Consider the following 26,323-nt stretch of genomic DNA (forward strand, 5'->3'; position numbering starts at 1 on the left):
GGCTTGTATATTCCAGGTTTTCTCCAGAAAACACAGACCTGCTCACAGCCCTGGGCCTACTGTACCTGCAGGTAATAAATGCTGTTACTGTTACAAAAACTTAATTATTTTCAGTATAACCCTGTTGGATTTTTTATAGACTTAATTTCTGTCCACCTTCCCATTGCTTGCACATGCTTCTCTACAGACTGAATTTAACAGGACAGAACTTGCTTTTCTGTGTCTTGCCTTTGCTGCTAAAAGCAAGCTGATTCCCTGGAGCAGAGCCAGAGCAGGAATTCTGTTTGGCAACAGCCCTAACTCTGTTATAAATCCTCCAAGTATAACAAAACATGACTAGTCATTACCTTGCTTCTGCAGCAGGAGTTATCCTGAAAAAGCAACCATGAAATTGTGAGTGTTAATGCACCATAAAGGAAAATCAGAATCAATTTAAATAACAAAGGTGTGCTTATCCTTGTGTCTGTGCAATGGATGGGAAGGGCTGGATTATTCCAGAAGCTGACTTCTCAAAGAGTGAACAAGCAAAGAAGAATAGGCAGTAGTGCCTGAAGGGAGGAGGAGGCCCCCAAGCTGCTCTGAGGGTGCTCTGGAGCCAGGCTGGGAGAGCTGGGGGTGCTCACCTGGACCAGAGAAGGCTCCAGGAGAGCTCAGAGCCCCTGGCAGGGCCTGAAGGGGCTCCAGGAGAGCTGGAGAGGGACTGGGGACAAGGGATGGAGGGACAGCACACAGGGAATGGCTCCCACTGCCATTGGGCAGGGTTAGATGGGATATTAAGGAGAAATTCCTCCCTGTGAGGGTGGGCAGGCCCTGGCACAGGGTGCCCAGAGCAGCTGTGGCTGCCCCTGCATCCCTGGCAGTGCCCAAGGTGAGGTTGGACAGGGCTTGGAGCAGCCTGGGATAGTGGAAGGTGTCCCTGCCCATGGCAGGGAATGAGATGAGCTTTAGGTGAATTCAGTTGAAACCACAGAATCACAGGATGGCTGGAAAAGACCTTAGAGCTTGTCTAGTTCCAATCTATAGCATTTAAGTGTTTCCAAGCTCTCACATGCTTATGTATGGCCACAGTGATGCCCTGTAACACCTTCAGGCCATGGGAAGGGAAGGGAAGGGAAGGGAAGGGAAGGGAAGGGAAGGGAAGGGAAGGGAAGGGAAGGGAAGGGAAGGGAAGGGAAGGGAAGGGAAGGGAAGGGAAGGGAAGGGAAGGGAAGGGAAGGGAAGGGAAGGGAAGGGAAGGGAAGGGAAGGGAAGGGAAGGGAAGGGAAGTGCCCTGAGCAGGAGAGCCCTGGGCAGTGAGGAGTTTGTGGTGAGGGAATTGGGGATGTGCAGAGTACAGGTTGTAGCCTGTGTTCTGGGATAGAGAAAGGAGCACAGACCTGTGAACCCAGAGCTCATTTGTGGTTGGGTCAGAACAGTGAATGCAGCCAAGTGAAATTCTTAGAATCTGTTCTGTGAATTATCAAACAGGAACATGTGTGTGTAATGGGAGCACTGTACAACTCACTTTTCTGACTGAACCAGAAATCCTGGTGCCCACAAACCCTCTATTCCCCTTCTTAACTCCTCTTATTCCTGAATTTCTGATGCTTATGTACTTCTTTTCCCAGGCTGGGGAGTACCAGAAGGCTTTTGAACACCTTGGGAATGTGCTTACCTATGACCCAGGCAACTACAAGGTATGGTGAGGAATGGAAATGACCCAGCTGAGCCATGAGGGGACACCTCCTAAAGCCAATTCCACTGTCAGAGTTCTGCCATCTGCATCTGGGGCCTGGAGAGGCTGGAAGGGATCCTGCCCAGAGAGCTTTTTGTGAAATCGTTTCTGGGATGTTTCCCTGGTTAGGGAGTTGGGTGTGTGTGGAGGTAGGGAAAGGGAAGGAGGCAGAATATGGGATATTAAATTGATCCCTTTGGTTTTTAATCTGAAGTTGCACCAAAGCCAGGTGGAATTTACTTTGGAAGGAAGATCTTCTGGATTTTAAAAATCCCTGCAGAGCTGTGCCAGGTCCCTTGTGATATTGCATTTTATTATTCTCCCATCTGCTGATAGCCTGGGCTTTCAGCTGCTGTGTGTATTTCCTTGGCTCTGGCCTGGAGAGCTGAGCTTGGTGTCTGAGTTCCATTCCTCATTGTGGAACTGCTTCCCTTTTTAGGGCTGTCACTTAATTTCTCTCCTTTTTTTCCCTGTTGGCAATGCAGAGCATTGAAATGTGTGGTTGACAAACATGAGTTGTTGTGAAAACACCTTTACACTTAGGAATTTTACTTGTCACTGTGAAATCTTAAAAAGGACTTAACTAGTGTGGTTTAAATATAGTGTGTTGTACTCACTTCCTTTTTTTTCCCCATGCATATTCCCATTAATTTGCAGTATCAGCCAGTCACTGTGAACTAGGAGAGCTTTGCTGCATGTCTTGCTTAAATACATTTTACTCCCCACTTAACTTGCACCAGAGCTATTTCTATCTGTGCTTGGTTGTAAAAGGAATCTATTAGTGCATAGATCTTTTCAGAGCCTCAGACTCTAAGGAATACTGTCAGCCCAAAAAATACCCTAAACACTTGTAGTGTCATGTTGCAGTACTGATGGAATCACAGACTCACAGAATGCTTTGATTTGAAAGGGACCTTAAAGCCCATCCTGTTCACCCCTGCCATGGGCAGGGACACCTCCCACTGTCCCAGGGTGCTCCACCAGCATGGCCTGGACACTTTAGGGATGGAGCAGCCACAGCTTCTCTGGGCAGACACATTTATAAGACATTTATGATTCAAACAGTGCAGGGAGAAGCAGACTCAGGTTTGTTCCTCACCCTGTGTTCTGCTCTGTGGTGGGAGATTCCAGAATCCCCATCTGCTCCCACTGTGGATCTTGGCAGTCCTTAGAAGTGAAATGGTTGTTCCTGGGATGGTTTTAGTTTAATCATTTTGTCCTCTCCTGTTCTTGCTGTGCCTGAGCAGATGGGGCTGTGAGTGGGTCACTGTTGTGTTGTCCCCAGGCCACCCTGGCTGCTGGCAGCATGATGCAGGCCCACGGGGATTTCGATGTCGCCCTCTCCAAGTACAAGGTGGTGGCCAGCAGTGTTCCTGAGAGCCCCCCACTCTGGAACAACATTGGCATGTGCTTCTTTGGCAAGAAGAAATATGTGGCAGTAAGTATCCAGTTCCCATTTTTTCCCGTCTGCATCCAATTTCATGCAAGCACAAGATTCCTGTCATGTGGTGTGGGGACCCAGGACATTCCTCTGGCTGCCCTGGGTGATTCCAGACCCTGGCAGGGGCTCAGAGACCTTGGCACAGAGTCAAACACACCTGTGCCTTGGATTTTAGCCCATGGAAATAATTACCAACTTTGTGTGAGATTTACAAGTCACAAGAGTTTGAGTAGAATGGTAGTGAATTTGTCACAGGGTGAAAAAGGAAAATTTGGGGTTTTAAAATGGGGGGTCAAGAAGCAAGATGGAGGAATCTGGGCGTGTCCTGTTCTTCTTCATCTTGTCCTCCATCTTCTGCTGTGATGGTGACACTTTTGGATTGGTTTAGGATAGAGACAGACTGCCTAACACAGGTGATAGGTATTGGAAAATTATTGTAAATAAAGTACAGGTAATTCTTAGTATAAAAAGTTAACACCACCTGTGTTAACCTTTTATACTAAGAACTACCTGTACTTAGTACCACACCTGTGTCACAGCCTGCCCTGCCACAACCTGACCTGCTGGACAGATCTCAGCAGATTCTTTCTTCCTCAGAGAAAGAATGTAACAGATAAGAGAAAATAAACAGCCTTGAAAAGCAGAACAGACAAATCTTGACTTCTGTCACAGGGCTGGGAAAAAAAGACTTTCTAATACCTTGGGGTCATCTCAACCACAGAAACCTGGGAATGTGGGGGCTGTTCTAGCACATTTATCCCTTTTTTCCCAAGGCTGTCAGCTGCCTGAAGAGGGCAAACTACCTGGCTCCCTTTGACTGGAAGATCCTGTACAACCTGGGCTTGGTGCACCTCACAATGCAGCAGTATGCCTCAGCCTTCCACTTCCTCAGTGCTGCCATCAACTTCCAGCCCAAGATGGCAGAGCTCTACATGCTCCTGGCAGGTATGGGATGTTCCCTGTGCATCCCTCTTGGGAACACCACAGCACAGACAGGAGGTGTGGGGTGAAGTAAAGAAACATGCCATAAAGCCTTTACTGAGGAGCTGATGCCCAGTCTTTTCTCTCTGGGGAAATAGAAGGGAAAAGTGCAGTCAGATCCAGATTAAACATTGGAAAAGACTTGACACATGTGAGACTGGGGTTGGGTTGCCTGAGGAGTGGGTGTGGGTTTCCAGCACTGGATATTTTTGGGATGAAATGAGATAAACATGTCAGAAGTGACATTGTGTGGTTAGATGGGATATTGGGAAGAAATCCTTCCCTGGCACAGGGTGCCCAGAGCAGCTGGGGCTGCCCCTGGATCCCTGGAGGTGTCCAAGGCCAGGACTTGGGCAGGACTTGAAACAATCTGGGATAGTGAGAGGTGTCCCTGTCCACAGCAGGGATGAGACTGGATGAGCTTTAAGGTCCCTTCCAACCCATCCAGTAGGGCTAATCCTGGCAGCAGTCCTGACACCCCTGCTGTGACACCTATTTTATGCCATTCACAGTTGTCCTAAAAATCAGCTGCTTGTGAAACATCTCCTCCTGTGTATATGTTTTGCTTTGGTGCAGTTGCTCTGACCAACCTTGAAGACATTGAGAATGCCAAATGTTCCTATGAGCAAGCTGTGGCCTTGGACAAGTAAGTTTTGTCACAGCTGTCACTGGTTTGGGCTTTCTTTGGCTCCCTGCACTCATTTCCTTTGCCTCTCGCTCTATCTCAACTCTAAGTGGTTTGTAGTTGGGAAATACCTTTATTCTTGTTGCTGTGACAGTGTTAAAACTTTTTTTTCTTTTTAATTTAAGTCAGCTGTGAAAAATGAGAGAGGATTTAATTTCAGAGCAACCCAGAGCTGTTTTTTGTTTTGCTGTTTGGGCAGTGAATCAGTGGTGGTGACTTTGGATGCCAGTCCTCCTTTTGGTGAATATTTATACACAGTGGAGCAGATTGAATAGAAGAAAACAGACTTTTTAACCCAAAGTTTGAGCACAGTGCAGAGCAGTGAGATGTCTGGGGTAAAGCCTGTTCTGAATTGGGCAGAGGGAAGATTTTAGCTGGGAAAATGTGCAAGAAGTTTGTATAAAGCAAGCTAAAGGGCAGCCCCTTCATTAAGAACATCTGTGTTTGCAGTCTAAGTCTTAAAATCAGAGCACTTGATTTCAGAGATGTTAAGCTGAACCTCAGAGTATGTCATCATTCCGGACACAAAACCAAAATTACCTCATATTTATTAATAGTTTTGTTTCTCTCCCCAGTTTACTGTGAATATTTGCACACTTAGACCTACCAGCACTCCAGAGTCTGTCTGCAGGGGCCACACAAGGTGGTGGGAGATGGGACACCAGGGATACATTCCTCCCTGGGAGGGTGGGCAGGCCCTGGCACAGGGTGCCCAGAGCAGCTGTGGCTGCTCCTGGATCCCTGGCAGTGCCCAAAGCCAGGCTGGACAGGCTTGGAGCACCCCGGGACAGTGGGAGGTGTCCCTGCCCATGGCAGAGGTGGCACTGGATGGGATTTAAGGTCCTTTCCCACCCAAACCATTCCATGATTCTATTCCCAATCATCTTTCCATGCATAGCAAGGCAGGACAGGACCTTAAAGGCAGCTGAGACTCCTTAGTCAGGGCCTTGTGAGCAGTAAATGGGCTCTACAGCTTTGCCCAGGTATTTGGCACTTGGGTCATGCTCCAGCTCTATGGTCTGACCAGGAAAATAAACCCTCATCAAAGCAAAAATGAATTCCCACTGCCAGGGCCTGCTGGGGGGAACATCCAGACTGTGAGGCTGAACCTGTGTCCCACAAGTTTCCCTTGCTGGTGTGTTCTGAGCTTATGGGGATGAAGGTGGTTGGTTTCCATCACCAGGAATGCTTCTGTAGTGGCCTAGGTGCCATGCTTGGGTCTGGAATGGAAATAACTTGGAAAACTCTTCAGAAAAATGTGTTCCACTCCTGGTTGTGGCTGGTAACTGTCCTTTCTGTGGGTATTCAGCTATTGATTTTTCTCTGATTGTCATATTGCTTCTCAGCTCTTGAAGGTGGTGAAATAGCTCCATCAGGTTCAATTAATTTTAAAACTGGCTGTTCTCAGGACTGTCTGATCTCCTCAGTGTTTTGGCAGAGACAGGGAGGAGGGCTTATTCTGTGGTGGGCTCAGCATTCCAGTTTCCTGGTTAAAGGAGAAGCCATGGTTGTAAATGCAGAGAGATTTCTTCCTTGCACTGGGGTGGAGAATCACCAGGACTGGAGAGTCAGGGCCTGCAGGTTACACTTCATTTATTGCCCAGGGCCAGCAGGATCCTTCCCTTCTGCATTGCTCCAGAATGGGGACCAAAAAGTGAAACAGCAAACATGCATTCACAAACTCACTGCCCGTCCTGGTGGTATTTCAAAGTGCAAATCTACAAGACAGTGCCCACTGATTAACAACAGCTTTTAATGAACAGACATCATGTCTGGTCAAGCAGGAGCTCTAGTGAATAAAAATACACCATTAATCCATTAACACCAGCAAAAATTAATGGCAAAATAGAATTAAAACATATTTAAACCAAGGATATTCTTTATAAAACTTTTGCTGTATATGATTTATTTATTTATTTATTTTTGCCTCTGCCTTGGCCATGGATGGTTCCAGTTATCCCAGCCATGCTCCAGGAGAGGGCACCAGTACCTCACTCACATTTCTTGTCAATGCAGGGAGCATCAGAGCATCCCTGCCTGGCCTGGGTGCAGGGATGCTCCTGTGGGGTTCTCACAGGGAGCTGTGAGCAGGCAGAGCTGCTCCACCCACCCTGGCTGCTGAGTTTGCTGGGTTCCCAGGACGAGGTGAGGGATGAGGAGTCTGACTTCATGTTCTCAGAAGGCTTCTATTCTATTCTATTCTATTCTATTCTATTCTATTCTATTCTATTCTATTCTATTCTATTCTATTCTATTCTATTCTATTCTATTCTGCTATACTAAAACTATACTAAAGAAAGAGAGAGGATACATCAGAAGGTTTAACAAGAATGATAATGAAAAACTCGTGACTGACTCCTCAGAATCCAACACAGCTGATGGTGATTGGTCATTAAATTAAAACAATTCACATGAAACCAATCAAACATGGACCTGTTGGTAAACAATCTCCAGACCACATTCCAAAGCAGCAAAACAGGGAGAAGCAATCAGATAATTACTGTTTTCATTCTTCTCTGAGGCTTTTCAGCTTCTCAGGAGAATAAATCCTGGTGAAGGGATTTTTCAGGAAACATGACAGTGACACCTGGCTCTCCTGGCCAGCCCAGATGGAGAGGGTTAATGTATCCCAGTGAAGGAGATGGATTGTTTGGGAAATGAGAGTGTGTGAGCAGTTCTGCCTTGTGAAATCTTCATTCAGGAAGGGAGGCAGGAGTGTGCAGGTGCCTGTGTTCACCTGTAGCAGTACCTGCAGCTGTGTGTGGTTTTGCTGGGGTAGGAGAGAGAGGAGGTGAGGAAATGAAATGTAACCAGCACATTCTGTGCTGTGTCAGGTTATAAAACCCAAGAGCAAGGCTCTGTTGTGCTGCCTGTCCCATGATGAGCTGCTCTCCTGCAGACTGGGAGAGACTGAGGTAAATCAGGGAAACATCATCTGTCTCAGTATGAAAAAGCCCCATCACTGGTGGGGCTGGGACACAGAGAGTCCCAGGATTGCCCCCAGAGCTGGCTGTTGCAGAGGGGGAGGCAGTGATGGGGGGGTTCTGTTGGCACTGACACCTGGGGCCTTTGCAGAGCCCAGCACTGGGTCTGTCATCAGGCAGGAGGGTTCAGCCATGCTCCCAAAGCACTTTGCCAGACAATGAGGAGTGTCCAGCTTTGCTCAGGCACACCTCAGCATTACTGCAGCCAGGATAAGTGTTCCCTCAGGAAATGTGATGCATCCCATGTGTCTGCTGCAGGTGCAACCCCCTCATCAACCTGAACTACGCTGTCCTGCTCTACAACCAGGGCGACAAGGAGGGGGCCCTGAGCCAGTTCCAGGAGATGGAGAGGAAGGTCACCGTGGCCAGGGAGAGCAGCACACCTGACTTCGACCCTGAGGTTTGTGCCTAGCTCAGGAGCCACCCCAGGGCTGGCAGCAGATGAGGAGGAGGAGGTTTGACTTTGAGTCCAGTTATTAGGAGGAAATTATGCTTGTGAGATTTCCCAGGCAGAGCGAGCGCCTGCTGAGAGCTGCTCGCTTCCTTTCTGCTCTTTGAAGCCCAGTTCTTCAATCAATACATAGCAAGACAAGATTCCCTCTTAATTAAGGCACTGAATTAGTGGAGATGTTTCCCCCAAGCACCAAACTGTAGCCAGCTCTCCACAGATCTTTTCTGTAGGTTTGTTTTGATGGAGTTGTTGAGTTTATTGCCCTCTGAAGTGTCCCTGCTTACAGAGCTCTTCTCTTCTCTTTTTGCTTCTTGAGAAGATGGTGGAGATGGCCCAGAAGATGGGAGCTGCCCTGCAGGTTGGGGAGAGCCTGGTGTGGACCAAGCCTTCTAAAGAGTCCAAATCCAAGCAGAAAGCTGCTGGGTCAGGGAAATCCAGCTCTCAGCAGCCTTTGGGCTCCAACCAGGCCCTGGGTCAAGCCATGTCCTCTGCTGCAGGGTATGGGAAAACCATGCAGCTCCCCCCAGGTATGTCTGCTCTGCTGCCTTTCAAGTTTAGATGTGGGAGAGAAGAAAATAAACCTCTCTTCCCTTTGGAAGAGTTACAGCACTTGTGAGGGAGGGGATTGAGTGCTCACACACCAGTGAGGACAATATTTGGTGATAACTTTCCCAGATTTCTGAGTTCAGGAAGATGCTCTGTGTAGTGTGTTTCACTCTCCTGCTTGTGCAGGGATGTGGGAGGCTGGAAGAGTTTCCCTTCCTGTCTGAACCACAATGGGCAAGATTCCATTAGCATGAGGTTGTGATCTTGCTCTGGGAAGGAAGCAGTTTCAGCAGCCAGACCTCTTGCCTTTCTTTGCAAGAGCCCAGGAACTGCTATGCACAGACTACTGCAGAGAAGGGAGAATTTTTACAATTTTCCAAAGTACTTTCATCCTTTCTCTGACAATGATACTTGCAGCTGGATTGCTCCAAAGCTGCCCATTCTTGCAGGTGTTGCTGGAGTTAATGGGACTGAGGGCTCTCAGGAGGTGGTGTGAGCCTTTGGAGGTCAGCCCATCACTGCCTGTGCTGGGGCTGGGTGGGAGCATCTCCTGAGCCATTCCAAGGCTCATGTCCTCTCACCCCTCAGCTTCCAAGGAGGAATGCACTGGGGATGTTGCTCATTGTGGTGATTTTCTGTCACTCTCAGTCTTGTTGCCTGTGGGCTGAACCAGGAGAGTGGTTGTGTAATCCAGGCCTCTTTCTTTGGCATCCCCAAGGACCTGTCCCATTTCTCACACATGGAATAAACTTTCCATGCAGGGAAGACTTAGCCAGAAGATCTGAAAAGTAAAACACACCGAGGGTATAGGGTGTACCTGAAGGACTTCATTATCCAGATCAGAGAAGGGAGCTGGTTCATAACATCAGTTGGCACCCTAAATGTAAATGTAGAAACCATTTGTGTCCTGTTGTGATTTAATTCTGTAGGTAGCTACTTTAGCTGCCTGGAAACTCTCCCCATATTTGCTAAAGCTGTGAAGTGAAAACAACAATTTGCAGCTTGAGCATAAACCAGCTTCAGTGGAAATGGAAGTGGCACTTCCCTGTGAGGGTGGGCAGGCCCTGGCACAGGGTGCCCACAGCAGCTGTGTCTGCCCCTGGATCCCTGGCAGTGCCCAAGGCCAGGGTGGACAGGGCTTGGAGCAGCCTGGGACAGTGGGAGGTGTCCCTGCCCATGGCAGGGGGTAGAATGAGATGAGCTTTAAGGTCCTGTTCAACCCAGACCATTCTGAGATTCATTATTCTAGAAAATGTTTTCCCTTCCAGGGCATGAGTTAATTCCTACATTTGTACTGAATTCTGACTGTACCTGAGCTTCCTTTCAGCAGGATTTCAGGCACAGTGTCAACAAACCACTGGTAGGCAGAAGGAATCTGAGGGTAAATAAAAGCTGTGATTGTTTTGCACCTCTGCTGCTGGGAGGGACATAAAGAGCAGACAGCACGCACATGGGCACAGAGTAACTTTAACTGTGTTCTCTCCCCAGGTGTTGCAACACCAGCTCTGCCAAAGAAGCCTCCCTCCCTGCCTCTGGAGCCAGATCAGGAGCAGGACTCAGAAACGAGCCCTGAGGAGAACCCAGCTCCCACAGGGCCCGAGGAGCAGGGCAAGGAGAAGCACCAGAGCCAGGAGGCAGCAGAGTAGGGCAGCTCTGGGCAGCACAGGCAGTGCAGGAGCCTCTGCAGGGCTGCCTGGGACTGGGGAAAGGGACCTGCCCCACCCTGCCCCATTGTGGCTTCTCCCCACTGCCTGTCAGTCTGGATGGAGCTGTTTCCTATCAGTGATTTCAGCTTGTGGCTCTGCCTTGTTCCAGGGAGTCACTGCAGTGACCAGAGGTGTGTGTAGCTACTCTTAGTGCAGTCACAACTCACCACACAGCTGGAGGGTCCAGCTCTCCCCAGGCTGGGTGTGAGTCCTCCAGAAGGACCCTTAGCAAAGCCAGCAGTAGTGATTTAGAATCCTGGGTGGTGAGGAGAATCAAACCCTCCCAATGGCTGAACTGGTGAGCAGCTTTGCATAAAGAACCAGTAAACTGAAGCTTCAGGGCTCTGTGTTTGCTGGTGAAGCTCCCCAGCTGTTTGACACTTTATTTCCTGCTGTTAGTTCTGCACTCTTGGATTGTATCCCTCCCTAATGAGCAGCCCAGGAGAGGAAGGTTACTCATGGAAACATCCTGGAGGCAGCAGTGTCCAGGCAGCATGAGCAGGGCTCTGGGTACATCCCAGCCTTCAGCTGGGCTTGGTGGTTTGTTGCTCTCATCCAAAAGGCATTAATGCATCTTCAGAGCCCAGCCAGGAGCTGGAGTGCTCTCCTCTTCCCTGGAGAACACTGAAAGAGTAGAACCCCTCACTTTCCCCTGGGTTCTGGTATCCCAAACTCACTGCTTATCTTAAATGTGGCTTTTTTTCCTCTCAGGTGTCCTTTCTTCTGGGTTTTGTGTCCGTTCAGCCCCAGGGCAGCACTTCTGTAAGGATTCCCTCCTGCCAGGAGTTGAACAGAATTTTTTTGCAGAGCATTGGCAATTTGAAACAAACCAGACGAGACAGTGTCAGTCAGGTACAGTGCAGAGATTTTTATTCACATTTAACTTCTTATACTGAAAGTCCCTGCAGCCTAACAGAGTGCCTGGGAAGAAGAGGTGAGGATTGAAGAGCAGGGGTGGGCAGGGGCTGTGAATTCTTCACTTCAGCCCCAAAACTTGAATTCAAGGCAGATTTTTGTCCTATGATGCTTTGATGGGATAAGTGTCACACAGGGAGCACATACTGCACTTGGAGGTACTGTGAAGGCATTTATTTTAAATATATATTTTGTGAAAAGCTTATGCAACAGTGAACCAATTCTTCTATGAAATGAAGCAGTAACACATTCTTTCTTCCTAGGAGCTTCATGTCTAGGGGAGCATTTTTAAATATGTAATTCCAGTTGGATAATAAATAGAGCTGCAATTGCTGTCCTGTCCCCTTTCCTCCCCTGGGCATGGTGATGGTGGCATTTGCATGCAGTGAATTCCTGGGATCATTCTGCAGAGCATTTTTGTGCTAATGGTAATGAGGCTGGACTGCCCTTTCAGCTGGAATTGGGCAAGGGACTCTTCAGCAGGACTGCACTGAGGCATTTAGGGATTTTGGAAATCACACCTTATGTTCCAAAACCTGTTTCTGGCATCAGCCATAATTCTAATCCCCTCTTTTCTCCCCCTTAACTGGAAAGAATCATGAGCTTAATTTCGAGGGAAGCAGAAACCATCTGCTTTAGGACTTTTCTTCCCCTTTTTAGGGAAAGGTCTGTGATGAACAGGGTAAAGCAGAGCTCACAAGGTATTTTGCATCTTGGCTTCTGCACAGGAAACAGAAGTAATTCAAACATCAATGCCTGAGTGGCAAGACCTTTTTCCAGCCAAAAGTAATGATCTGTCTATCCAGCAACATGTGTTCAACCCAAAAAATGTGGTGTTGAGGTCCCTGAGACAACTGGATGCTGATTTATGCTACAGGCAGGATTAGTGGCTACATGCTGTGCTCCTGTGCTTAGTTGTGACTGAGCAAGGTGGATGTGGGGGCCTTAAAGCTGTTGAGAATTTAGATTGCCCAGCTGGGGAGTGGGTTTCAGTTGGTAAAGCCTCTTCTGCAGAGACAGACTCAGTGCTGAATGAGGGAAAGCTTTGCTAAAATAATAAGCTCCACACATAAATGCATTCAAAAAGAGCCCATGTTGTAACAAGTACTCCATCTGCCAAGACTTTTCTAGAAGAGAAAACCCAGTTCTGCTACAAGGAAAGCTTTACCACTCCCTCCAACCACCCTGCTCCAAAAAATCTGTGTTTTTAATGGAAGACACAGGTGAGATTTGAGCCCAGTTCTACCCAGTCTGCACTGAGGGCCAGCTTTCCTGAGAAATTCACAGGAGAGGTTTCCAGGTTTTGTTTTCCATTGCCTCCCCTTGCATTTAAATGGGATAATTGCTGCCATCATTTGTGTTCCTCAGCTGCTGGGAGCTCTGCTGGGCACAGGCTGATGCCAGGCTGTTGGAACAGAGCTCCTGGCACAGGAGGGAATGGCCATGTGCTGTTTGCAACCTGCACCTCTCCTTTCCTGAGGGAGCATCTTCCACCAGAGCCTGGATCAGTGACTCCCTGAGAACCCTGCCTGGATCCAGCTGAGATACCAGAGTGAAAGAGGAGAACTTCATCCAACATCTCCAAGAGGCAGAACCAGCATTCCTGGCTCAGAAATCCCAAGTTTTACTGAAGGTTACTCAGATCCAGTATTTTCCTCTGCTTTTCTCCTGTTCTCCCCAACACTCTGAGTTCCTTAGCCCAGGAATAGCAAGGCAGCAATTGTGACACAAATCTGTGCCAGGGCTGCTCTGGACAGATGGCACAGAGACAATACTGGCACAGACACTTGAGCTGTTCACTCACTCACAACCCTCAGCTTTCACCTAAGCTGCAAGCTCCAAAAGAACCCCCAACCCACATTTTAGGATAACTGGAAATTGAGTTCTGTTGTACCATTTTACAGAACTGTCCCATTATTTAACTCTTTGCTCAGGACATGGTTGGAAAAGTCACCCTGTGGCACAAAACCCCTGATAATTCAGTGTATCATTACAGAATAAATAGTGAAAAAAGAACCCAAGCACAACTGCTGACAGTTTTCCACTGGGTTTTGGGATGGATTTAGTGCTCTGCTGCTCTCCAGGCTTTGGATTCCAGTGGCTAATGAGCTGAGCTGAGCTCTAAAACATCCAGCACAAAGCAGTTCATGAGGTCTTTGCTAAAGGCTGAGGAAGAACATTTCAGCACCAGTTCTGTAAATGAACTTGGGAAGGGAGGTCAGACTTGACTGGATCTCACACATCCCAACAGGAGATAACCAGGAAACAAAAGAAAATCAAGTAATTCTGAGTAATGCTGAGAAACTCCCCTGGAGAGGAACAGAGGTAAAGAGCCCTTAAAGTGGCCAGAGTTGGGTTTGGGATTGGCTCTTCCATGGCACAGCCCCAAGGGCACAGGGAGAAGGAATGTGTCCTTTGAGGTCTGCCAGGCCCCTGGGATTCACACCTCCAAATAATCAGCACTTGACCCTCAGCAAGTGCCATACACAGAAAACATGGAAGAATGCTAATTTTGGATCATGGATAAGGCAAAATAAACCTAAGCCAAGGTGGCTGCAGGAACACACAAGTGAAAATACCATGGAGAGCTGTCACAGTGCTGAGCTCTGCTGCTGCATCTCCAGCAGAATCTGTGTGAATAAATATTTCCATTGCAAACCCTGCTCCAGGAGTGAGGCTGGCTGAGGTTTGAGCCATCCATCACTAAGGATTTCAAGGTACAAGTAACACAGGAGAACAAACAGAATTTGTAGAGACAGAGGATGAGGGGGAACAGGGTCAGCTCAAGCCTGGTTTTGAAGCTTTGGTATTTCTGCAGCTGTTGAAGCAGCTTTTCTTTGTTGTCACTACTGTAGCTGTGCAGAGGTGTGAGACTGCAAGTACAGGGGAAGCATTTCAGCAGCTCTGTCATTAATTTGGGAAGGCAGAAGGAAGTTAAGCACATCATGTTCACAGCATGTGAAACAAAGCAAAGGCTGCTGGGCCCCTCCATTCAATTCAGATTTATTACCATATAGATTGTTCCACAACTTAATCAGGGATCCCACTGGCACAGCTGATGAACAGGTCATGGTGGTTAAGGATTCTCTTTGGGAAGTGACTTTGGGTGCAGATGACCTCCATGTGCCTGATAAAACAGATTTGGGTAGAGCAGCAGCCTGGCCATGCCCAGCTGCTGGGATTAGAGCTGGGACTCCCCATGCCAGGTGTTCCCAGCACACCCACAATGGGCTGCAGCAGAAATGTTTACCTGTGAGGAGCAGCAGGAAGAAGGAGCTAACAATAATTATATTAATTAAGCTTTTGGGCCCAGATGATTCCTAAGGAGTAAGCTCCTTTTTCATGATTCTTTGCAGCAGTTACTGACTCAGATTATAAAAGCTAATTTTAGCCTCTCATGTTCCTGATCAGTGCAAGCACAGCTGACCCTGGCACAAGGCCTGTATGTGCAGTCACACATTTTTAGGTGGCCCTAAGGAATGTCAGTCCCATCAGCCTCACATCCCTGGAAGTGTTTTAGCAAGAAAGAAGTGAAATCCAGCAGCAGGGCCATTGCTGGTGACAGCTTGTGTGTATTTAGTTTTGTTTCCAGGTCCAGAATGCACAGTACAAGCCAAGGATCAGTTTCCAGCTGGCAGATCCATGGCCTTTGGTGGCCCTAGGAGTGAGTAGAGTGCCAAAAGGCCACCACCCCAGGCTGCAAAACTGCCTTGCTGATGGCCTTGGACCTCTAAGTGAGTCAAAAAGAGAGGTTCTTTGCATTTATTTTCAGTTTTGGAAGACTAAAGCAGAACTCCTGTGCTACAGTTTATCAATAATAATAATAATAGTAGTAATAATCATCTTCATAAAAAAATAATCTGGGCAGAAATGCCTCAAGTCTTAAGAAGATCCTCCACCTGGATAAAATGCTGACACTGAAGGGAAGCTCAAGGTGGGCTGAGCTGCAGGAAAACACAGCACTGACTGCACTTAGAACACTGCTCAGGGGGAAAGCTGAATACTCATGACAGACAGCATTGTGTGCTGAGTCAGTGCAAGTACAGCAGCTGCCAATTTGCATCCTTGCAGAGCAGCCAGGATGGCTTTTCCCAACAGAGAGCACCACTGACAGCAGCCTGACAGTGTTACTGCAACAGATCACTCCACCCTGAGTGACACAGACTCTCCTCCCTCCATTCAGGTGCAAAGACTGACCTGGAACAACCTCTGCAAGCTCTGCTAAGGCACAGGCTTGCCCAGACAGGCTGATTGCACTTAACCCAGTTCTACTGAGAACTGGCTTGAGAGCTGTGCAAACACACTCCAGGTTCCTCAAGTGGCCAGAGACAAAACCATGCTGGTGCTCTGCAATTCTTAGCGTGTGACTGTGAAAGGTAAAAAAATAGAAGCAAAGTATTTAACAAGGACACATGATTCTGCTTTTTTAATTTCACAGGCCAGAGCAAAGAAACTATCAGTGACCTAGTCAAAAAAATCCCAACATCACACCCTAAAAAGGCCACCTCACTTCAGTCTTACCTGGAAAATTCTGCTTTTGAGCTTCCAGAGTGACCCTCCCTGATATATTAACCTTTCCTAATAGAGGGCAGGGAGACTGAAGAATTTGGCACAACCATTCTCAAACAACCAAAAACGAGTCTCCAGCACTCAAGAGCTTTTCTGTAACACACCATTAGCAGAGTATTTAGTGTACAGCAAACACAGGGAATGGTTTGGGGTTCCCTGGCAGGGAAACAGAGCTGTCCCCCAAAAAGAAAACCTGATTATCTTCGCTCCTTGTTTCCTAAAAACTAAGCACAGGCTGCTCATGTGGAACACCCTTAGTCACAGATGTCCAGAGTCACCTGTGCAGCCTGGAGTAGGTTCAGTCTGTGTCACATTTTGGGACCGTGGCTCCCTCTGGGGCTGGGCACACGGAGAGGTGATTGCACCAGGCAGTAACTCCATCCTCACCCCAAGGAAGGTTTGCAAAGTGCTGGGAGGAGATAACCCACAAGCCTTTTATTTTGAATTTACCAGAGGCAGGGCTGGGCACTGCTGTGCTCTCCCTGGGATCCAGGGGCAGGAAATGTCCTGCTGCTGCACTTTGCAGCACTACCAGAAAAGATCCACTCTGAGCTACGAGCAGCAAACTTTGCCAGCCAGGGATTTTGGTCTTTGTGTCCCTCCCCCTTAAGACAAAGCCAGTTTTCACATTAAATACTAAAACCTTTGCACCTGACCTGCACGTGAAGCGCTCGAGTCACTGCTGAGTGACTGGAATGTAGCTGACAGTTTATACCTGGAATTATTCTTTGGCTCTTTGACAGTTATACCCAGAAAACACACCACACCCTGCTTCTGTTCCTATACCACCACTGCTTCAAATGCCAATCCACGGCTCTCAGACACCGTGCGGTGCTGGAGAAGAAGGAGGCTCCTGGTTTGCTACTGAGGATACGCTTCAGAGTAGAGCAGTCCCTCGGCTGAGATGGCGTCCCCGAGCCCCACGGTCCGCACGGGGTCCTTGCACACCAGCACAGGGGTGAAGTGGAAGGAGATGCCTTCCCTGTGCCACTGCACCACGGGCTCGTCTGGATTGAGGGAGATTTTGGATGGTGCCTCCGTGTGGGAGGTGACGAACTCCAGGGGAGCTTTGAGGAAGACCTTGGCGGTGTCGATGGTGTCGGTGGCACAGGCCTGGGTGCCAGCAGCCCTGGCCCCAGCTGCCACTGCTGCTGCCTGGTTGCCCCAGTGGCCGTCCACGGTGACCAGGATGTGGTAGGCCAGCGTGTGGAAGTGGATCCGGGTCAGGTCCGAGGCCCGTTCTGCCGTCTTGCCGTGCTCCTTCAGGATCCAGAAGAGGATGTCACTGACCACCCCCACGTCGGGAATGCCGCTCCAGGAGGCCAGGGAGGCGTGGGGACCAGAGGCAGACTGGGTGAGGAACAGCAGCTCCTGCTCGTTCAGCCCGATGGAGTTCACCAGGGGAAAGACCTGCTAACAGAAACAGGGCCAGCACGTTTGCCTTCAGGAGCGGAGTCACACCTGGGAGTCCTTGCAGTGCCCTGTTGCTGGCTCAGCAGAAGCAGCACCCAGTTTCCCAGTCACTGCACTTCCACAAGTTGGCAAGAATTACTTAGCCAAGAAAACATTCCATTTGGTGCAATGTATTTTCCAGACACTAAAAGAATAACGACACATCAGCTCCACATAAAACATAACACTGAGATCAGAGCTGTGTCAAGCCAAACAAGGAACCACCATGAAAGAAAATATCCCTCAATTTCTTTGCAGAATTTAAAATTGTAAACTCAGCTCAAATTCATTCCTCAGTTCATCTTCCAATGTACAGTCCAAATGTTGAGTTTTGATTTCTGTATTCATGCACTGTGATACTGAAGTGAAAAGAGCACATCCTTTCATTTTCCTTACCTGATGCACAATGTTGCTCATAAAATCCTGATCAGTCATACTGGCCAGCTCCAGGTGTATGGGAATGTCGGTTGGGATATCAGAGATGGAGGCTACAGCCTACACGAAAAAGGAAAAAACAACCTTAGAAGACATATTTATTAAGGAACATAAGAAGAAAAAGGGTTGTGACTCAAGATACACATCCTTTAATCTCCCTGTGTGTGGATATAAACAATTCAATGGGATGTCTGACCTGTGTATGTACTGCCAAGGAGAGAAAATAAAACAACTTCTAGTTTGCAGAATCCCAGGGCAGGAAAGCTATCTAGCCTTAATATGCTCCAGCTCAGAACCTTTCTAATGGATTAATTCCAAAAACCTCACAAATCTGAAGCAGCTGCAGAGGAGCTGATCCCAGAACGTGAAAAATGTCAAAGCCCTGCATCAGGATAAGCCCTCAGCTGTAAAACAGGTGGCACAACACAGGTTGTCTTTAAGGAATGCAGGTGTTGATTATAACCTGGATCATCCGTGTCCAGCATAGAAAAAGCCTGGTTTAACTGCTAGATAAGCCCAGTAACCACATCAACACCCTCCAGCCAGGCCACCAGCCCTTCTTTTCCCTAGACAAGCCACAGAATCTAAGAAGAGACAGTGTTACATGATTAGACTTCAGCCATTCCTGCAGCTCCCACTCTCCTTTAGGCAGCCAGTACTGAGATCTGTGGGAGCTCTGAAGGCACAGCCTTCCTATACCTTCAAACCTGGGGAAACAAAAAACACCTGGAGAGGAACTGAAGGAAATCCAGGGATTCTGTATCTCACCTCCATGAGTCGCCTCTGTCTCATCTCCTTGCTCTGCCCTTCCATCATGTGAAGTCCTGAAAGCACCACCAGGTCAGGCTGGAACTCATCCAGGCTGGACACAAACACCTCCAGCATGTTCAGGGCGCCGTTGGACAGGTCGTGGGAGAAGATGAAGCGGTTGGCAGCAGGTGCCCTCACCCGGCCCCACTGCTCACCTGGGGTGGAGCAAACAGCACCAAGTGTGTGTGAACTGCTTTGTTCCTGGGCAAAATCACAAATTCAATGGGTTCCATCAGCAGCAAGAAAAGCCATTTTAGCTTTTACTGTTTTAACCTTCATTACGTGAAGGTTACCCTGAATTTCATTGGCGGTTACCAACAATTCATTACAGAAGGTTACCCTGAGTTTCATCAGATTTAACACGGTTAAATCTCTGTTTTCAGGGAGCATTGTAGTGTTTGTGGAGGTTCAGAATGACACCCCTCAGGCTGTGCACCAATCTTAGTGATGTGCAGGGATACCACTGAACCCCTGCTCCATTGTACCTGCTTGATATTCCAAGATAAGATGGAATTCATCTCTTTCCTGCATGGATTCAGGTGGCACAACCACATTGTCATCGAGCAGTTCGTGGAGTTTGGGACCAACTGGGCCACAAAGGAGGATCTAGGAAACAAGGAAAAACAAACAGTTTGCCTTGCCATGTCCCTTGCCAAAATTTCAGCATCTAGTACACAACTGATTTTAAAAAGTTAATAATTCAATTTTTAAAAATCAGCTTGGAAGTCCAACCATATGTTCCACCAGCAGAACCTAAGAAATAACTGCAAAATCCCCAAAATCTACATAGAAGTAACATGAGACAAGCAAATTATAGAACACAAGCAAATGGCATGAGATGTTTGCAACATGTGTGTACCTTCAGGTCTGGGTTTGTTGCAAGCTTCTGCCCGATGAGAGCAGCATTTCCTCCCACGTAAAGCTGTAAAACAAACAGAGCTGGGTGTGGGCATCCCTTGCTTTGGGACCTTTAAACACATTTAGGCCTCAGCACAGGCTGGAGATTTTGGCTTTTGGAACAAGGTTCAGCAGTACCCAAGTTACTAAAGGTTGTTGGGGCTGAAGGCAAAATGATCTCACAATTCTCAGTGAAATCTCAACCAGTTCAGCATTCTTTATTTTTATAATCTTAATATTCACCTTCAGGTAACAGCCCTGTAAAAATCAATTAATCCCCAACACTGACAGCACTGTAAAAACAAACTCATTCAGCACATTAACAGCCCTTGCTCCTGTGCAACCTCTCTGTGGCTAAAGCCCTGTGGGTTTTTAGCAAGGCTGACAAGGAATCATTTAAAATCTGCAGCAATTCTTGCTCCAGTTTGAGGCTGAGTTGAAACCTGGTGCCTGTGCCCATGTGAAGTGAAAGGAACTGTGGAAGTTTCTTCAGTAGTAAAGTTCAAATTTTGCAGTTAAACTGTGATTTGAGCTTGAAAAGCAGTGAATATGGGTTGTCCTGAGGTCACAGGTGCTCAGAGGAGGCCATGGAGAAGATCCAAGGGCTGCTCTGGAGCCAGGCTGGGAGAGCTGGAAGTGCTCACCTGGACAAGAGAAGGCTTCAGGCAGAGTTCAGAGCCCCTGCCAAGGAGAGCTGGAGAGGGACTGGGGACAAGGGATGGAGGGACAGCACACAGGGAATGGCTCCCACTGCCAGAGGGCAGGGATGGATGGGATATTGGGAAGGAATTCTTCCCTGTGAGGTGGTGAGGCCCTGGCACAGGGTGCCCAGAGCAACTGTGGCTGCCCCTGGATCCCAAGGTGAGGTTGGACAGGGCTTGGAGCAGCCTGGGACAGTGGAAGGTGTCCCTGCCATGGCAGAGGGTGGCACTGGATGGGCTTTGAGGTCCCTTCCAACCCAAACCACTCCTGGCTTCTCTCACAGAAAACAGGCCATACAGCTAAAAATCAGGCAACTCCTCACTCCCAGCCTCTTTCACATCCTCAGCCCCATCTGGCTCCCAAGAGACATCTCTGAATTTCAGTTTGGGAATGTCAGCAGGGGAGAAACCATTGAACCCCCCTCATTTACAGCGGGGACAGAATCCCAGGAAAAACCATGAACACAACTCAAGCTGCACCACAAACTTCTCCCTCAATGATTTGCTCTCCAGAGGGAGAATGAAGGTCAGCAGTGCCAAGGCAGTCAGGAAGAGGATTTCCAAGAATTTCCAAGGATTCCCTGGCTGCAGACCCACCTGAGCTGCGGGGTGCTCCGAGGCTGTGCGCGCAATGTCCTGGAAGGCCTCGGCGTCGCTGAAGAAGCGCTCGGCAGCCGCCCCTCTCTCCATGAAATGGGCAAAAGCCTCCTTCAGGTCCTGCCCAGAGTTCAGCACTGCATGGTCCTTCCCATCACTGGGCTCCAGCCCCAGAGCCTCCAGCAGCTTCACCCCAGACAGAACCACGTCCACGCAGGCGTTGACGCTGGGAGAGAGAAAGAAAGAAAAGGCGTCCTGGGAAAAGCAGCCAGACCTCAGGGCACCTGGGAGGGCAGGGAGGTCACATCCCTGACTCTGCAGGGGGAGAACAAGCAGCCAAAGGAAAAAAGGCACAGCAATTTCCTGAAATTCTCTCCTAAAGTTTTCCCTGCCTGACTAGCTTTTATTGTGCTCAGGGAGGGATTTCTAACTTTCTGCTCCACGAAAACAAGGAAAGCTCTGTGCTCCAAAGGTGGTTGAGTATGTTACAACACAGGTTCTACTTCATTTCCTGCCTTGGGCTTGCTTAAAAAGAACCGGAATAGTAACAGTGGCATTTTAAATTCTTAAAAGCTTCTAATACCCATGTATTTTGGGTTTAAAATGTGCATGTGATTCAAAACTGCATGTCAGAAACAAAACTGAAAGCGTTTAAGTCAGCTAGATCTGCCTCTGGAGTTTCAGCTATTGCTAATAACAGCCAACCCACACACAACTCCCCACACAGGCTGGCTCTGTTTACAGAAAGTCAAGAGAGCAATTTATCAGTTGAAATATTTGAAAATGAGTTTCCAAAGGATCATCCCAACCTTACAGAAACAGCACGCAGTGGAAACAGGAGAGAAATCCTGCGATTGTAAGGGAGGGATAAGAACCATTTCAGCAGATCCAGGCTTTTTTTGGAAAGTCTGACTTCCAGTCCCCATGTCCCATTGATTCAATCACAGTCTAATTCAGACTACAGGACAGGAGACTTACTGGCAGGAACCAGAACCCCAGAAGACAATTTAGAAACACTTGCCCTTGTCTCACTCTGTGTTTTCAGAGCAATAACAACAAATAGGAAATACTTCCTGAGATAACACCAGCAACTGCACAGAGATGCAATTTAAACACCTTCTGTGCTGCTGTCAAGTGCCATTTCTGTTCTTGTGGCCCACATTTCCCTGACAGGGATCCAAACCATCAATCAAACTTGTGCAGGATCCCTGAGTTTCTCCACATGTCCCCCCAGGACACTCCAAGGCCAGTTCCTGCTCCCTGGCAGTGAGGAGTGCTCAGCACTCAGCATTCCATGGCAGTGACCTCTCAGGAGTCACATTTGGGCTGCAACAAAAAAAAGCTGCATCACACAAAATAAAGGACATGAAAAACCCTGAGGCTTTCCATTCCACAAGGTAACCAACCCAGAAATCCTCTGGATGTGCATCACCTGCTACACCAAGGACACAGAAATTCCCTAGCATCACAGAGAAAAGAAACCATAAATTCAAGCAGAATTGTAGCCCCAAATTTATGTTTTAATGAATCATTACAGACCCAAGGGGATAAACTACGTCATATTCCTCTGCTAACACAGAGCCACACAGCCATGGATGTGGATAACTCCTTCCAGCATCCAAAGGATGATTCTTCCAGTCACAGTCAAGTTACCTGCCATGTCCATAGATTTAAAAGAAAGTGAGTCAAGCGCTAAATATAAGATCAATGTGACATTCCTGAACTTTCCCCTTGTTCTCTTCCTACTTTAAAAACAGAAAGGGTGTTGAATTTCCCTGAGCTCAACATCCATTGCCTTCCCTGTCCCTTCCCTCCTTATCTCTCTCCAGCTCTGTCTGGACTCAGTTACCTCTTCCCAAAAAAAGGCTTTACTCCTTTCTCCATTTTATAACTTGTCTCTGGTACCTATTTATTGCCAGCCTTTGCTGGATGGACCAGCAGCTCCAACTGACCCTAACCCCCACCCTCAGACTGTACACAAAGTTGTTTTACAGACAATCAAGCTAGGAATAATATCTCTGAGAAGGGCTCCAAGAGGGCCAGAGCCCAGCTTAAATCCCCACTACAGGAGTGTTCTGGATCATTGATCCCCTCGGCCAACATCCAACTCAGACTGAGCAGCACTGCGGGAGGCGCTGCACTCACATCCAGCTCTTTTTCATGGAATCGTGGAATGGTTTGGGTTGGAAGGGACCTTCAAGGTCATCTGGCTCCATCCCCTGCCATGGGCAGGGACACCTTCCACTATCCCAGGCTGCTCCAAGCGCCCTTCACCTTGGGCACTGCCAGGGATCCAGGGGCAGCCACAGCTGCTCTGGGCACCCTGTGCCAGGGCCTTACCACCTCACAGGGAAGAATTCCTTCCCAATGTCCCATCCATCCCTGCCCTCTGGCAGTGGAAGCCACTCCCTGTGTGCTGTCCCTCCATCCCTTGTCCCCAGTCCCTCTCCAGCTCTCCTGGAGCCCCTTCAGGCCTTGGCAGGGGCTCTGAGGTTTCCCTGGAGCCTTTTCTTGTCCAGGTGAGCACCCCCAGCTCTCCCAGCCTGGCTCCCGAGCAGAGGGCTCCACCCTCAGAGCATCTCCGTGGTCTCCTCTAGATTTGCTCCAGCAACTCCGCGTCCTGATTTTGGGGACCCCAGAGCTGGAAGCAGCTCTGCAGGTGTGCTGTCACCTGGGCGGCGGAGACACAGGTACGGGATCCATCCCCCTGCCCGCCGGGGCCGCAGCACATCGGTACCCGCACATCCGCACCCGCACACGTGGGCACCGGGACGCGCATCCCGGCCCAGGCGCGCTCCCGCCCCGCCGCCAGGGGCGCTCCCCGCGCGCTCCCGCACCTACCCGACGGCGACGCGCGCCCAGCCGCGCGCGGGGCGGACAATGGCCGCCTGCCAGGCCGCCACCGTGCGCGCCTCCAGCGAGCGGGCGCGGCGCAGCGTCCCCAGCAGCGAGGCCGAGAGCTGCCGCAGGGCCGCGGGGGGCAGCTCGGGGCCCAGCACGCACAGGTAGCCCAGCGCCAGGGCCAGCAGGCCCACGCACACCGACCGCTGCCACATCGCGCCGGGCGCGCTCCGCTGCTCTTCCTCCTCCCCCGCCGCCGCGGCTGAGGCGGGGCGCCGCCGACGGGGGCCTCGTTACGCCGCCTCCGTAGCGCCCCGCCCCCGCCGGCCAGCGGATGGCGTAAATCTCTTCGGGAATCCCGGCGCGCTGTCTTTCCTGCGCAATCTGCGTGCGGCTCGGCCGTGCGGTTGCGCTACTTGCGTAAATCGGTATGGGAATAGCGCTCCTCTCTGCGAAACTTGCGTGCGGCCCGGTAATGCCGCTACGTCACCTGCGTAACTCGGCACGAGAATAGCATAGGCGGCAGCGGGCGGCGCGTCGTGAGGGGAGGTGGCGGGACAGAGGCTCCCTCACGGCACTGCCGGGCCGAGCCCTCCGGGAACGGGCCGGGCTCTCAGGCAGCCGGGATGAGGAGCCCGCGGTGAGCACTGCCCCGGTGTTGGGGCCTTCGGTAGCGCTGAGCTGATGCCTGCACCCTCCTACGTACGTGGTACTGCTGGCCATCCCCTCCCCGGGGTTCCCCCTCACGGTGCCGTTATTTCTTTGTTCCCCAGCACCTTTGTGGGTCTGTGTTGTATTTCCACTCTGCCCCAACAGCGCAGTGCCTGTAGTCCCACAGCTCCTCTGCCCTGCCTGACACCGAAGTTTCTGTAAAGGCTCACATCCATCAACCCAGTCACTGATAACCAACCCTAATCTGTTTTTTTTTTTTTTTTAATTTGTTAAAAAGCTCTTGGTCTGTCTCAGTTTCGTGCCTTCCCCAGGGTGCGGTGGCCTCATTAGAGCTGCCCACAGCCCTGAGGGCACCGGCGCTGGGAGCGGGACTGGGAACGCCCTTTGCTGCCTGGTGCGTTCCTCAGAGAGATGCCCTAGTGAGCAAGAAGGGAGGTTTCCCTTTCTAATGAAAGGGAGTTTTTCTGGGCTTCTTTAGAAATTGCAGGAGCGTTCACTCAGAGATTTCTGACAAAATTTGCAAGAGTTTGACAACTGTGTGCCACAGCGCGTTGGCTGAGGCAGCCGATAATTTCCTTATTCAGTTCTGTGTTGTGAGTGATTGTCATCTCCTCAGACTCTTACAAAGCAAGCAGTAAAGGAGATAAATTGGTGAAAGGCTTTTTTGCTGCTTTTTCTTTCTTTTTAGGCTGGTATTTAGTCAGCAGCCGTGCCATGGATTTGTGTCTGGCCCTCATGGCTCAGTGGCTCCCCATCAGGTTCCCTTTCTTCCTAGACATTGCCATAAAGGACATCCTCATTTATTTATGTATTCTCTTTCTCTGAAATTATTCCTCAGAGCTTTGAGGGTGCAAAGATGGGCAGGCCAGGTGGTGAAGGAGAGAGTGAGAACCTCCTCACCTGACAGCTGATAGTGACCAGGGGCATGACTGGGATTGTGAGTCTAAAGCAGTAATGTAATGATCTTGAAGAACAGAATTGTGAAGACAAACTAGAGGCTTTTCTGCCTTCCCTATTTTTCAATAGATCCTTCATGAAGTTATTTATCCTCAAATACCTTCCTGCCATAGCAGCCCTTCACAGAGTGATCATCTTTTCCTCTCAGACCCTGTTGAGCTCACCAGAGTTGCTTGGTTAAGGTGTAACTCCCCTTTTCCTTTGCTCAGGTGCTCTTTGGTTTTTGTCAGCAGCTTTTTCATTTGAGCAGATTTAATCATTTCCTCTTCGGTGCTTTCCTGGCAGATGTTTGATCCGTGTGTGTTTATGAAATCTCGCTGGTTTCACACTCCCTGGGGGAGAGGCCTGTGAGGCTCTCATGGTTACCAACAGCTCTCCAGCCCAGGCAGGCAGAGACAGCAGAGTACATACCTGCCTGCCCCAAAACCTTGCTGCAATGAGGGCTTCACCTGTGGGGCCAGGGGTATTTATAGCCCTGTCACAGAACATCATAATTAGATGTTCCCCTGGGGCAGAGCATTGTCACTGCTTGGGGACCCCATTATTAGTCCCATGTCAGGGTGTGGCTGTGAGCAGCAATCTGACACAGCTGCACTTTGGGGAATTAAGGCACAATTCACAATTGGGGTGATGGGTTTGTCACGTGGTGCTGATGCAGTTGTTGCCCTGAAGAGTAAAGCTTGGGGGTTTTTTTTCTGCAGATGCAGTTTCCACATCGATGCAATGGATGCTGCTGAGGAGGAACCACCTCAGTTTGATCTTTGTAAACTGCTGCTGCTCAGCCTCCATGGGCAGTTCTGGCAGTGCACTTGAATAAGGCTGCAAAGGTAATTGTATGATTCATTTTACAATCTGCCAACAAAAATAAGAGGTCTATAAAAAGACAAGTTCTCTCAGAGAACCTGTTTAGTTAAAGAGCTAAACACCCATTTCTTGGTCAACATTTATTTTTTTTAAGCCAATGGAGAT

General features: G+C 49.2%; 2 protein-coding genes across 4 annotated transcripts in view; one reads left to right on the forward strand and one right to left on the reverse strand.

Moving 5' to 3' along the window:
• Positions 1–12,311, forward strand: part of BBS4 (Bardet-Biedl syndrome 4) — a 35,716-nt gene extending 23,405 nt beyond the window's left edge. Inside the window, exons 8-15 of the mRNA XM_058811232.1 lie at positions 17–71; positions 1,608–1,676; positions 3,000–3,152; positions 3,929–4,100; positions 4,713–4,782; positions 8,064–8,205; positions 8,576–8,783; positions 10,291–12,311. Of these exons, the coding sequence (XP_058667215.1) occupies positions 17–71; positions 1,608–1,676; positions 3,000–3,152; positions 3,929–4,100; positions 4,713–4,782; positions 8,064–8,205; positions 8,576–8,783; positions 10,291–10,448 (1,027 nt within the window). The 3' untranslated portion in view covers positions 10,449–12,311. The remainder of the gene's footprint in view (positions 1–16; positions 72–1,607; positions 1,677–2,999; positions 3,153–3,928; positions 4,101–4,712; positions 4,783–8,063; positions 8,206–8,575; positions 8,784–10,290) is intronic.
• Positions 11,363–23,944, reverse strand: ADPGK (ADP dependent glucokinase). 3 transcript variants are annotated; one of them, XM_058811234.1, is made up of 7 exons: positions 23,726–23,944; positions 20,885–21,110; positions 19,549–19,611; positions 19,175–19,295; positions 18,648–18,844; positions 17,841–17,939; positions 11,363–17,402 (listed from the first exon to the last, which is right to left on the reverse strand). In XM_058811234.1, the coding sequence occupies exons 1-7, from the start codon at positions 23,938–23,940 to the stop codon at positions 16,854–16,856; spliced, it is 1,470 nt and encodes a 489-aa protein (XP_058667217.1). In that variant the 5' UTR covers positions 23,941–23,944; the 3' UTR covers positions 11,363–16,853. The 3 variants fall into 3 exon arrangements, with proteins under 3 accessions (XP_058667217.1, XP_058667216.1, XP_058667219.1); XM_058811233.1 differs by having other exon boundaries at positions 11,363–17,405; XM_058811236.1 differs by lacking the exon at positions 23,726–23,944 and having other exon boundaries at positions 11,363–17,405; positions 18,648–18,890; positions 20,885–21,059.
• Between the last annotated feature and the right edge of the window lie 2,379 nt (positions 23,945–26,323).

This window comes from Ammospiza caudacuta, chromosome 10, assembly GCF_027887145.1.
Source record: "Ammospiza caudacuta isolate bAmmCau1 chromosome 10, bAmmCau1.pri, whole genome shotgun sequence".
NCBI lineage: Eukaryota > Metazoa > Chordata > Aves > Passeriformes > Passerellidae > Ammospiza > Ammospiza caudacuta.

Coding starts and splice junctions, on each gene's coding strand:
- ADPGK (XM_058811233.1), bottom strand. CDS start 23,940: ATGTGGCAGCGGTCGGTGTGCGTGGGCCTGCTGGCCCTGGCGCTGGGC. Junction 19,296..19,548: donor CAACAAACCCAGACCTGAAG/GTACACACATGT, acceptor CTTGTTTCCTAG/ATCCTCCTTTGTGGCCCAGT. Junction 18,845..19,174: donor TATCTTGGAATATCAAGCAG/GTACAATGGAGC, acceptor GCTCCACCCCAG/GTGAGCAGTGGGGCCGGGTG.